General features: G+C 37.1%; 1 protein-coding gene across 1 annotated transcript in view; it reads left to right on the top strand.

The window, feature by feature from the left end:
• The first annotated feature begins 1304 nt into the window (after positions 1–1304).
• The window catches only part of LOC135472426 (uncharacterized WD repeat-containing protein alr3466-like), an 18254-nt gene continuing 6296 nt past the window's right edge, over positions 1305–13262 (top strand). Inside the window, 17 exon segments of the mRNA XM_064751925.1 lie at positions 1305–1707; positions 2266–2356; positions 2797–2884; positions 3608–3704; positions 3993–4101; positions 5160–5228; positions 5673–5741; positions 6049–6232; positions 6582–6675; positions 7013–7111; positions 7646–7736; positions 8581–8767; positions 10168–10264; positions 11856–11995; positions 12786–12813; positions 12816–12863; positions 12866–12913. Of these exon segments, the coding sequence (XP_064607995.1) occupies positions 1605–1707; positions 2266–2356; positions 2797–2884; positions 3608–3704; positions 3993–4101; positions 5160–5228; positions 5673–5741; positions 6049–6232; positions 6582–6675; positions 7013–7111; positions 7646–7736; positions 8581–8767; positions 10168–10264; positions 11856–11995; positions 12786–12813; positions 12816–12863; positions 12866–12913 (1642 nt within the window). The 5' untranslated portion in view covers positions 1305–1604.

Below are 13262 nucleotides of genomic sequence, written 5' to 3' on the forward strand. Positions count from 1 at the left end.
TGAGTTTTATGGATAGAAGAAACCGGTGAGTCACAAGCAAAGTTACTGACAAATTTTCCATAATATGACGGACATATACCTGTAAGGTGTGGAGCGGATCATGGCGGTGCGTTATTAAGGTGTTTGTCTTGCGGTCGTGGGTTCAGTTCCATTCTTGGACAGAGAGTTTTCAAGATCCCCCTGCTTCCATTGTCCTTGGGGTCTTGATGGCAAGAAGCAGTTGACGGCGCTTTGTTGTGTGGTCTTACTTAAAGTTCGTTGAAAACGGCTTGACTTCTATCAAAATAACGTAGTGGTATGTACCACGTAACTTGACAGTGGTCAGTGGTTTTACTTCGCTTCACCCCAACCCATAAGATTCCTCCTCGCTCACCCGTGATAAATGAAAAATTCCTGAGTATGGAGTTAATTACCAATCAGAAAGCACCTGTACTTCTAATGTGATATCCGATTAGTTCAATACAACCACTTATGCTGATAAGACGTGTGTTCTCATATAAAAAATAAAAAAGAAATTATGCACGAACCGAAATATCGGATAAGGAATTTCGTGTGTTCATAACCTTTGTGTCAAAAAGCCATCGGCATGTAGGCGTGTATAGCTAAAGGCCTAAGCCTATTTTGGTACACAGGTAGTCCTTTGCCTATGTGTAGGCGTATATCCATGCCGAACTATAGTCTGTGAACCACACAAACGTTTAGTTAGACAATGACAGTTCCTCACAAACTTACAGTAAAAGACAAAGTGACCTCTAATATAAATAGGCTACAGCTAAAATCACTTGTCGCGGTCCAGGAGGGCGGTCCTTAACAAGCGATTCACGAGTTCGAATGCAGCTCACACTAGTTATAGCTTCACTTTTAAGTTAGACCTGTCTCCCCCGCCAGTTAACCTGGTCGCCATCGTACATGTGTTTAATGAAAGTACTGGAGAGCATAAAGGAAGAGGCTGAGAATTATGAGTCAGCTAGCGTGGGCCTACGCACTGTCTTAACTGGAACAAGGAAGTTTACGACATTTAAGATTATTTAATTTAGTTTATTTAATTAAGCCACAATGAGTGAAATTCAGTTTGTCAGTCATAACTCGCAAATCGATAATATTAAAACCCACAAGCAATGTCAAACATGACTCACTTCGTTTTCTCCTGGCAAGGACTGTAAAGGGCTCAGTCGATGAACACGTTCATACTGAAGGAAATCTGTCGATAACAGATATGCGCTTAGAGTTATCTACCCTGAATTAAACATTCTTCTGCGATGGAAAGGCCATAGTGAGCATGCGTGGCGTGCGGTTGTCAAGACATGGCTGCCGATCGTCGGAAATAAGAACATGGTGTTAAAACCATTATCTCTGAAATATGTGACTTTTTTTGTAAACGTAAAGTTTCTAAAGCAGAAACCGAAAATCTGAAGGAAAACAAAAACATGCGTGAAAGTAATTCAAACGGGTTTGTTTTTTGTAGTAGCCCGTTATCGGTTGATGTGAAGTACACGGCTTGCCGCTTTAGCTTAACCTTGTGTCTTGCCGAGACGTTGTATTTATAAAGTTCTCCTTCTTCATTCATTGTCTGTGAAAACTGTGACAATCTGCCATCTCTGATCATGGCTATGGAAAAGCACTATATTGTCCGAGAGACACACACACGTGGCATCACCGCTCTCGGATTTAACTCGCACAGGAGGGAAATTCTTATGGGTTGTGAAGGTATATATTCCGCCATTCGGCACACAGCACATTCAGCTTTACAGTTTCATTTACCCATAGGGACTACAACACGGATATTCTGTTGGAGAATGTTAGTTTTTTCCTGAGAAATTTTCTTTTAGTCAGTAATGAATTTTGGTTTCAAAGTTTGTACATATGTCTTGGTTGCGGTTAATATATACATGATATACTGTCTGTGCTGGGAACCTTAGCTGGGCCATGTCTCAGTAAGACTTGTTTCAGTCACAAAACTTATGTTTTTGTTACTTTCTGCCATATGTTGAAGTTCTGTGTAGCTATGCTGTCTGTAAAGCAAAGATGTTATTCACAAGCACTGCAGTGTAAAGCTAGAGAATCAAGTGTTTTAACTTTAAACACAGCTTGGAAATGGCTTGCATAGGTGGCAGATGCTGAGTGGTGATTGTTTCTATTACCTGATGAAATGTGTTTCTGTGTGTGTGTGTGTGTGCGCGCGCACGCGCGCGCACCCGTGTATGTGGATGTGGGTTTTTGTGGTTTTTTGGTTTAACTTGATCTGTTCTGGTGTTAATTGTCCAGATGGTGTTGTGAAGACCTGGGAAGCTGAAAGTGGCAGACTTCTACTGAGTGCAAATGAGCACAGAGGATGGGTAACAGACTTCCTCTACTGGTAATTTAAATCAGATTTTTTGTCAATGAAAATATTATGTTTGTATATAACTATAAGATTTGATAGCTAGAATGTAATCTGCAATATCCCTGGATCCTCGTACTTGTGTTTAATATAGACTTGTCTCTTGTTATGCTAATCTAAAGGGCCAAGTATGTTTTTGAGAAGTGAATTTTAAATTAATGATTCTCAGTATTGAAAAATATGTTTGCCAAGATTGTGAATGTATGCAGTTCAAGATATTTTGAGTATTACTTTACTGATAAATTCTTTCAAGAGTTTGTGTGGAGTGAAATATAGTTGAGCTTGGTTGTAAAATAAGTGTTAAATAAGTAAATAAATAAATAAATAGTTTTCCGTGTGCTCATATTGTGAAGTTTTTCTAGTAAAGTAATTTATTTGCAATCATTTGTTCAATGTTTTCATTCTGCTGTGTTCAGGTCTGGTGCTAAGCTTGTGTTGTCTGCAGCTAACGATGGTTTTATTGTTGCCTGGGCCTCAGGAGGTGGGGTTTATGACAGAATACAGGTTAGTGCTGGAAGTGTCATGTTCAGAAACTTTTTTTAACAAACTGTTTGAGTGGGGATCAAAAGTATCAAAACTTACATTGTAAACATTGCTGAAAACACAGTCTAGGGTAGTTTCTCTTTACTTCATATCATCCGCCAGCCATGTGCATATCCTTTGCATACCTATAAAGCCTTACAGAGAGTCTAAAATCATTGTCAACAGATTTCTCAGAATTTAGCTGTCATCATTCTAAACCCAACATTGGAGAGCCTGTGTGAAACCTGGTCATACCTTACCTGCTCTTAATCCCTGTGATTTTAAATGTTTAAGTGTTCCAAGCCTGATAGTTCAGTAATTTATTATACACTGTTTTCTTAACCTATACTCTTTTTAAAACCAGGTAATAATTTGCAGTATTCACAAAACACAGTTTCTTGCATATGTATACCTACATATACTGTTTCTCAACACATGTTAAGTATTCAGTATGACAATATCCAAAATTATGAGGGAGTACGGGTGCCTTAATTTATGTAGCTGTGTAGGGTTCTGACTATATTTATTTTATGACATGTTATGATTATTGCCTGTAATATCCTTGTCCTGAGTGTCAGGTAATTAAAAGTGGGACACCTGCTCTGACTTTCCATTGGCACAGTTTATCTAGCAGCTGTAAAAACAAATTTCTTCAGTAATAAGAACAACAAACTCATTCCTGATGTGTACTTTTGTTGGGTATAGATTGGCATGCCCGTGTACTGTATGGCTATCAATCCTAGAAGACAACAGCTTGTTTGTGGAGTTGTCGGGGGTATCAAGGTCTTCTTATTGGATCAAGGTAAGCTAACTGGTTTTTTTATTCTCGGTGTTTGTATGAGTTTCTATACCAAGTCATATAATTTACAACATATGTGAATTAAATATTTGAAGTAAATATCATACTAATAACATAATGTTGGTATCAAGATCGCGCTGTAAATTTTGTCTTAAAGCATTTTATGTCTTTTTTTGTATCTGTTTTCTTTTCATGTGTACTTTATGCCATGTATTTAATATCACATTTAAACCTAAAGAAGAATGTAAAAGACTTTCAAATAATCATTCATTTTCTTGTCCTAAATCACAGAGCGAAACTGCGGTCATGTAGTGAACACAAAGGCCCTGTATTTTGCCAGAGAACACACAGACATCGTCAAGTGTATCATCTGTAATGAGTCTCGTATCTATTCTGCTGGGTGAGCAACTTTCCACTCAGCTTTGTTTTCAAAATTTATGTGTGCTTTGCTTGTGTAAATAAATACATGTCATTATCTGAAGACATTTGTTATATGTTTGAATGTAAACTATAAGGTATAGTGGTGATGCCCATGTGTTATGGGACTGGAGCTAATCTACTCACCCATTACCATTTAGAAAGAAATTAACATTCTTGACACAGCAATGATGACAATGGGAGACTCGAGCTGCACAGAAGGTCTAAACTGACAGTAGAATACGAGGTTTTCTTCTGTGATATTGCAGTGCATGTGTACTTCATATATGTTAATTGAGCAGACATACACACTGATAATTGTGACGCAATAAAGGAAAGAACAAATAAGTTCACAGCCTTGGTCTGTCTTGATACAGACAGAAAGGGGTTTTACGAATTCCCCATTAGATTCTAATATAAATGTGTTGATCTCCCAGCCTAAACTGATGTGTTTGCAGACAGATATGTATTCATCTACCAGCCTAAACTCATGTTTTTGTTGACAGATATGTGTTGATCCCCCAGCCAAACTCATGTTTTTGTAGACAGATACATGTATATGTGTTGATCTCCTGGCCTAACTGGATGTGTTTGTTGACAAATTTGTGTTGATCTCCCAGCCTAAACTCATGTGTTTGTTGACAGATATGTATTGATCTCCCAGCCTAAACAGACGTGTTTGTAGATAGATATATGTTGATCTCCCAGCTTAAAGTCATGTTTTTGTTGACAGATATGTGTTGATCCCCCAGCCTAAACAGATGTGTTTGTAGATAGATATGTGTTGATCTCCCAGCTTAAAGTCATGTTTTTGTTGACAGATATGTGTTTATCCCCCAGCCTAAACTCATGTTTTTGTAGACAGATATGTATTGATCTCCCAGCCTAAACTCATGTTTTTGTTGACAGATATGTGTTGATCCCCCAGCCTAAACTCATGTTTTTGTTGACAGATATGTGTTGATCTCCCAGCCTAAACTCATGTTTTTGTTGACAGATATGTGTTGATCCCCCAGCCTAAACTCATGTTTTTGTTGACAGATATGATCAGAAATTGGTGATATATGATTCCTCATATACTGGGGATAACAGCCTGGAACCCATTGTTATGTGAGTTATTTACATGCTTGTACTGTGTGAGAAGTTTACTGGCATATGTCTGTTCTGCACATCTACATGTATATGTAAAATTTGATCTTAGCTGTGGTGATGGTATGTAGCTGCACCATACCTTATGTTGTCAGCACATGTTTAAATAGGTTTTTCCAGGCACATAGTAAGCACATGATGAAGGGAGGTGGTTTTTAGCCCAGCTGTCTGGCCTGATTTCCTAAAGATACAAACCTGATTAACATTGTATACGTTAAGCTTTGTTTAGTTGCAACAGTTATAAGACCAATAAAATAAGTAAGGAAGTATTAGATAGAAAGTCTACACATATGGTAACCTTGTGACATTACTCTTCCTAACCTTAGCTTTTATAATATTACTGTACAGGTACGTCTTTCACTGGTTATATATGGGTTCTCTCAAAATACTTGTGTTGTGTTTCAGCAACCATAAAGCTCACAACGCTGGGATTTCCTGCCTGATTCTGGCTAAAGACAATGAGAACAACACATGGTAGGTGTATTGAGTTTTCTCTAGAAACAGGTTTTATTGCAACTTATTAGGATTAGCAGTTATGCTACATGTATTTGTATTAACTGAAGTTGTTCCAGTATTTGATATCAAGTTACAAGGGTACTAAGCCTATTTAAGAATGTTTGTCCTGAACAGGGCTTTTTAGCTGCCTAAACTAAAGGGGATAGTATATGGAAATTTTTCATTGATATCTGAGTAATCAGTCACTTTCAATTATTCATGAACTATTCATTCTCCTTTGCAGACTATGATACATTATATGTGTATATATAACATATACTTTCAGGATATTTACTGGATCTTTTGACAAGACAGTAAAGATCTGGTCAGCTGACGGCAAACTTGTTCACCGATTGGACAACTTCGTAAACACAGTGTCTGGTATCTGTTACGTACCTCATTGTAAGACTATCTGGGTGGCCGGGGGCTCGTCTTACGCCAGTCTGTTTGACCCCAAGTCAGGGGATAATGTGAGTCATTCACTTCGCTGTGTCTGTATTATGCCTCCGTGACATGCATACATGCATGTTTGTATTAAAGATCAAATTGGTGATTTAGGTCAATTATTGAAAGCTATGTATGCATAGTGGTAACTCTGTAACCTCAGCTTCAATACTGCTTCAGTGTGCAAGTCATCTTCAGTTTAATAATGTGAAACATAAGATTGATGAGTCTGATATGGTGAGTCAGGAGTTATCTCCCCTAGTCCACTTGGAACTTTCAGGCATGCACATCTTTCTAAGCTAGCAAATGATTCAATTTCTAGGTTCATTTGTGTTTCATTTTTTATTTTTTATCCTAGTTGCTGTATTCCTACAGGTTTCAGATTTCATTGGGACGTTCCAGCATGAGGAAGAGGAAAAGTACTATCTACAGCAAATGAGCTTCTCCCCAGAACTGAATATGCTGGCAGGTAGGACAGGGCAGACCCAGAGGAGATAATAAATATGTAGGGATAGTAGATTTGTTGTCAGATGCTACAAACTTTGGATGTGTCTGAATTCTGGAAAACAAATACTGGCGATAATTAAGCTACCAGTGGTTGTCGTTACCATTGTAGGTCTTTTTAAGTCATGAAAATGTAATTTTGTAAACTTTAAGAAGTAAGCTTGAGCTATATAATATTACATATTTACACTTAAAATGACGGCATGAAACTTCAAATACATAAACTATTTGTTTTTGAAGCTGCACACTTATGGCAGACAAATAAATTATTCCTAGTGTATTACCCGTTTGTTTGTTTCCAGCATCAACCAGTCGTCGTCATATGATCGTGTGGAAGTACAACTCCTCAGGCTGTATCACAGCACTCAAGTGGCGCACCCAGCTGGAGAGTCTCTGCTATAGTCAGTCATCACGCTTCCATATCTTCGTTTTTGGGCTTAATGTGGAATTCATGCTTTGTTTATACACAACATGCTGCTTATGTTTTCCCTGCAAATTTGGCATTTTAAAACAATTCATAATTTTCATTAAGAATATTTCTTAATTGCGGAAGGTGAAATGATGTATAGCTCGACGTTACAAAGTAAGACATGGTATTGCGAGTGGGGGAAAGTGTCTACTCTGTTTATATGAAGTCTCAGAGCAATATATATCCTCCTGGATATGCTTTGAAGATTTAGGAATCTGATATAATATATGAATTATGTGTATAGGGTTTGGAGTCAGAATTAGTAGGCTATTATAGACATTGTGATTTTATTTTGTCTTTTTGTACATTTTCTGTATAGGCATGTTATTGTTTTGCTCCCTCAGTTACTAACAGTGCGTTAACAGGTACATGTACATAGCAGTTTATGATCAGGTTTTTTTCACTCAGTTGTTTTTGTTCATGTTAACAATAATGATTAATTGATTTTTTTTGTTCTGATTTTCAGCACGAAAGGTGCCAATTCTGATTTTCAGTGGTGACAATGAAGGAGCTGTCATAAAGTGGGAGAGGATGCAGTCTAACCACTTCATGTACAGGTCAGTCAGAAATGTTGGAAGTCTCATGAATGGTAATAACATGAGAGGTGATAATGATCTGTGTAAGTGGTAACAGTCAGATGGTTTGATCTTTTATATTTTTTACAGTTAGTATTTTATTTTTTGTAACTGTTCAGTCATGTGACATTTGTTGTCAGAAGTTGAAATACAAATGTTATATGAATCTTTGTCCCAGCTTTTACAAATAAGTGCAGAATAGGTTTTGTAAAGAAAAGACAGCTTACGATCCCCCTGCCCTCCATTCTTCTTATTATACCCGCACTATGGTGCTTCTTTTAGCAAGAGAGCTGTGGAGTAACAAATGCATGCATTGAAACCTGAGATGACTTCACATCTACTCTCATCAAACTACTTCTCATATGTTTCACATCTAAGCTGAAGGAAAAGTGCACATTAAATTTTTTCATTCATATACTTACTTCCCAGAGTTTAACAAATTGTCAGTTTTTGATCTGATCACATGCATGATGGGAAATGTATCTCAACAGTGTGTAACCTGGAGGAAGTATCAGTCACTACTGCACCATGGTTGGGATGAAGTCTAGAGGGGGCGGATGTATGATGGGCTTACATGTGCACTGGTTGCTTTCTCAGTCCATTAATTAAGGTTTCCATATATTTAGGCTACTGATGTTGTATTTTTTACTGTACCATTTGAACATTTATTGTGATTCCTACTCATATGTTGAATATAGTGGACCAATGTCATAACTGTCATAACACATCCTATTGCTCCTATATTTCAGTTGAACCATCTTCGGTGTCTACCATATCTTGGAGTCGGGACTTTATGTCATACGCAAATTTATTAATTTATTTTCAGCAAGGAGTCTTTTATCTTAAGTGACTCCAAGATAAAGAAGACTCGTCGTACAGGTAGCAAAGCGAGGGAGTTGATGCTTGAGCAACAAGAGTCAGAGGAGGAGAAGGCAAAAACGGAAACTGGCAGCAGCTTTAGCAACAAAGTCATTACCAGTCATTACACTTTTAACCAGCCTGTCATCCCACCTGTAAGTACACCTGTGTCTCACAGCCATTACACCTGTACCTTTATACTAGTCATTACACCTTCAAGCATCCTGTCATTCAACCTGTCATAACCATTACACCTATATCTGTGTAACAGTCACATACACATTTAATCAGCCTGTTATCCCACCTGTAAGTTCAGGTGCTTGTTACAATCTTTCTTAAACATTCAACTCTTGTTTTGTCACATGGTTTGTATTGAACACATTGGCGCATTCTTTTTTTGTAACTGATTTGAACAGCTAATTGAATAGCTAATGTTGAATTTCGAAAGAGCTATTTAAAGATTATTAATATGCTGCTTTTTGTTATTATTTTGGTAATTATTAAGCATTTTCTCGGGGACATGAAGGTAATTGCTTGTAACGTTGTTTTCTAGCTGTTTTATATACAGGAAGGATTATACTGCATGTGTGTTGCATGAAGGCTGTGTGCTCAGTATACCTTTGTATGTACATGTATGCAAATGTCTATGTACTGATAGACATCCCTCTGTTCTTAACTATTCTCAATCCATCAACAGCTGCTTTATACAGATATTATAATTTACTATAAACTGTAATTTTCCATGAACAAGAATTTTCCATAAACTTGAATATTTTAACTTGCAGTGTATTGTATTTTTGCAGGGATTATAAACAGTATTTTGAATATGTTTTACCTGCTTCTAGCTGTGCGATATTTAAGTTTATACATGTAGTTTGTGTAGAATGCAATATCCCTGGAGTGGTAAAGGTGATAAGTGAAGTAATTATGCAATTAAGGTGAAGTTTTATAATTTATTGAAAAATTATAAGGAATTTACCCATGGCTTTCAATTATAAACAAACTGTGTTCGCTCTCTGATAAAGTGCCACCGTATATTTTGATTAAATACAACATATTCAGCTCAGTCAACAAGCTTAATAGACCATGTACAAACCATGGTGAACTGGAATGCATTTTTATTTGCACATGCCATTGTATACATGTATACCAAAACTGTTTGCATATATACATATTCTAGCTGTCGTGATCATGTATTTACCTCACTATTTGCTTTCAAATTATACTGTGTGTAATTGTCATATTTTTTATTTGACATTTTAAAAGTATCTTTCACCCTTTATATTATTCATCAAATTCTCTGTTCTACAACTTGTTGATTACTTTTTGTGTAATGTTTGTAAATTAGAGGATATAGAGTGTAGCACACATTAAATGATATTATATTTCATAGCAAAGATTATTTGCATTAAGTGTTTCTCCTTGCTAAATCAAGTGAATTTCTAATATTATACAATGCTGTCAGTTTTGAGATAGCAGTGATCACCAGAAAAAAGGCTGTTCATTGCCTTCTGTGTACCTTGTCATGAGTCTAATGCTATGCTTTCTATTGCAGGTCTCCACCCACAAGCATCCTCATACGACCATTTCAAAGATCATATTTGTGGAGAGTCTAGACTACATTCTGGCGGCCTCAGAGGACAGTAACATATGTACGTATATTTTGATCTTTTCACAGTCATTTGGACTGAAAGTGAAGTAGGGTTGAGGATGAGATTATTTGAAAAATCTTCAGACCTTGCACACATATCACAGATGGGAAGGTGGCTTATTTGTAAATCCCTGCCTTGTGTGAAGCAGGTCCTTGATTCATTGTTATGTCAAAAAATGATTGTTACAATGTATTAATTTCTACAGTTCACATCATTTTGTCTTTCAGTACATGACGTCATAATGCTGAGCTGTGAAAGGAACATTTGACATCAGTAAAATGGCATCACAGTCCTTGTGCCAGACCTTTGACAGGTCCTCATTTAGTACTATGTATACATCTGATTTGATTTAATTGGTGTTTTGCGCCGTACTCAAGATTATTGCACCTATATGACGGCGGCCAGCATTATGGTGGGATGAAACCAGGCAGAGCCTTGGGGAAATCCACGACCATCCCACTTACGGCCGGAGAGCATACATCTGAAGGTGATAACATACACTTGTCACCTCCAGTATGTATGCAATCCAGTCAATGCCAGGTTAAATGCATAATGCTATGTTTTATACTGTAATATACCTACACTGTAACCAAATTTCAGCATGACTGTACAATACATTCATACATCACATATGTTAGCTTTTGGCTTTAATTAACCTGATACAACTTGTATAGTAGATTACATTTCACCTTACTGTATGTACAAAGGCAAGCAAACCTTTACATTTCCTCTAAATGTAGTGTTCAAATTTTTGAACTTCTGGGTACCCGTTATGAATCGGTCTAACTTGTGCCAGGCACTACTTCCGTGATGTCCATGACGACATATAGTGAATACACAAAAACACCACTAATAGTGCTGAGGATGCAATGGTGTGACAGTGCCCCTGTCATTTGCAGATGTATGACTGAATTGACTTGCCTGTTTCAGCTGTATGAATGAATTGACTTGCATGTTTCAGATGTGTAAGGTTTTGACTTGCATGTTTCAGATGTGTATGGTTTTGACTTGCATGTTTCAGATGTGTAAGGTTTTGACTTGCATGTTTCAGATGTGTACAGTTTGACTTGCATGTTTCATATGTGTAAGGTTTTGACTTACATGTTTCAGATGTGTGGAGTTTTGACTTGCATGTTTCATCTGTATGAATAAATTGACTAGCATGTTTCAGATGTGTGAGTTTTTGACTTTCATGTTTTAGAAGTGTGGGCTTTTGACTTGTTTGTTTCAGATGTGTACAGTTTTGACTTGCATATTTCAGAAGTGGAGTGTTTTAACTTGCATGTTTCAGATGTGTAGGGTTTTGAATTTCATGTTTCAGAAGTGGAGTGTTTTCACTTGCATGTTTCAGATGTGTAGGGTTTTGACTTTTATGTTTCAGAAGTGTAGGCTTTTATCTTTCATGTTTCAGATATGTACAGTTTTGAGTTGCATGTTTCAGATGTGTACGGTTTTGACTTGCATGTTTCAGATGTGTGGGATTTTGACTTTCATGTTTCAGATGTGTATGGTTTTGACTTTCATATTTCTGAAGTGGAGGGTTTTGACTTGCATGTTTCAGATGTGTACGGTTTTGACTTTCATGTTTCAGATGTGTGGGGTTTTGACGACGCTGCGGTCGGGGTCCTGAAGAACATGAGGCCCCATGACTCTGAGTCATTGATCAGGAAATTTGCTATATTACTGGATAATGATTCTGCTCTTCTTCCTCAAAACACCAAAACAACCAATGTAAGTCCATGCTGTCATTCTACTAGGAAAGGAAGTGTAATATATGTATATACGTATAACCATATAACATGAAGGGTAAAGTGATCATATGTTAAAAAAACTTGTTACCTTTCACAGTGTGCTTATGTTCTAATATCAGGTACATGCACATGTGCTTGGCTCTGCAAATCATTTCTCTGTTATGTCTATTATGTATCATTTTCGCAGACTTTAGCATCTCATTTACTGTATGAATATATATTGTGATTTTCACAAGCCTTGAATGGCCATAGACAAAGTCTATCTTGGTCTAGCTGTGTAACCTGTCTAGTGAGTTCCACATGAAGAGCCAAATTGAGTACGGCGATTTATGCAACAAATAGCATTTCCAGGATCTAACAACTTAGCGATTGATGGTGCTCATCTTTGCATTTGTGCAGTCTAACTTTGGTTGAGGACCTTGGTGTGCATATCTGTATGCTACACATGAGGAAGGTGGTCATTAACTTCCTGAAACACAGGCACTTGGGTTTTCCCCACCCATATGCCTGAATGTTAAACAACAATCAGATCTATCAATAAATAAACAATAGTTTGTTCTCTAGTGCATGTCAATTCATCGGATCATTTTGATCACCAGCATTCTGGAGGAATCAGGAGGCTGGCTACTTGCTTACTATTTAACAATACATCACTTTTTGTGTAGGGTTATTGTAATTTCATAATCTTTGTTTAGCATTGTTGGCATCTGTACAAATTTTTTTCAAGTTCTCTGTCAATTCTTAATGCTTGTGAGATCATTGTGTTGTAGGAGAGTGATTCGGTGACCAACAGAGTGGCAGGTTTGTGTGCAAATATGTGTTATCTGAGCATGTCAGCTGTGTGACTAGCATGTAGTTATTACCAGAGAGCACGGCTTTAACAGTACTTATGTGGTGAGTAATGTGTAATCTTTGCCTCACTATTTTGAATCTTAATTATGTTCAAACGTTTCATTTGATTTGTTCAAACAGATTACGCGTTGTAATTTTTATTGGTCAGATATTTTTAATCTCAGGAAAAGCCATCATGTTGCTAATGAAAGTTGTTATCTGAAATTTTGTAATTTGCAAAAATTGGGCAGTGTAACTCAGTACTTCTCCTCTGAAAGGAACTCTTATCTGCCAACTGCCAGCAAAACTCAGTTGTGTCAGTACGGTATTTGCCCTATTTATGCCATACTTTCAGCAATGTGATAATACATACTAAAAACCATGTTTTATAAAGCCATGCCGCATGTTTTGGATAG

This window comes from Liolophura sinensis, chromosome 8, assembly GCF_032854445.1.
Source record: "Liolophura sinensis isolate JHLJ2023 chromosome 8, CUHK_Ljap_v2, whole genome shotgun sequence".
Classification (NCBI taxonomy): Eukaryota; Metazoa; Mollusca; class Polyplacophora; order Chitonida; family Chitonidae; genus Liolophura; species Liolophura sinensis.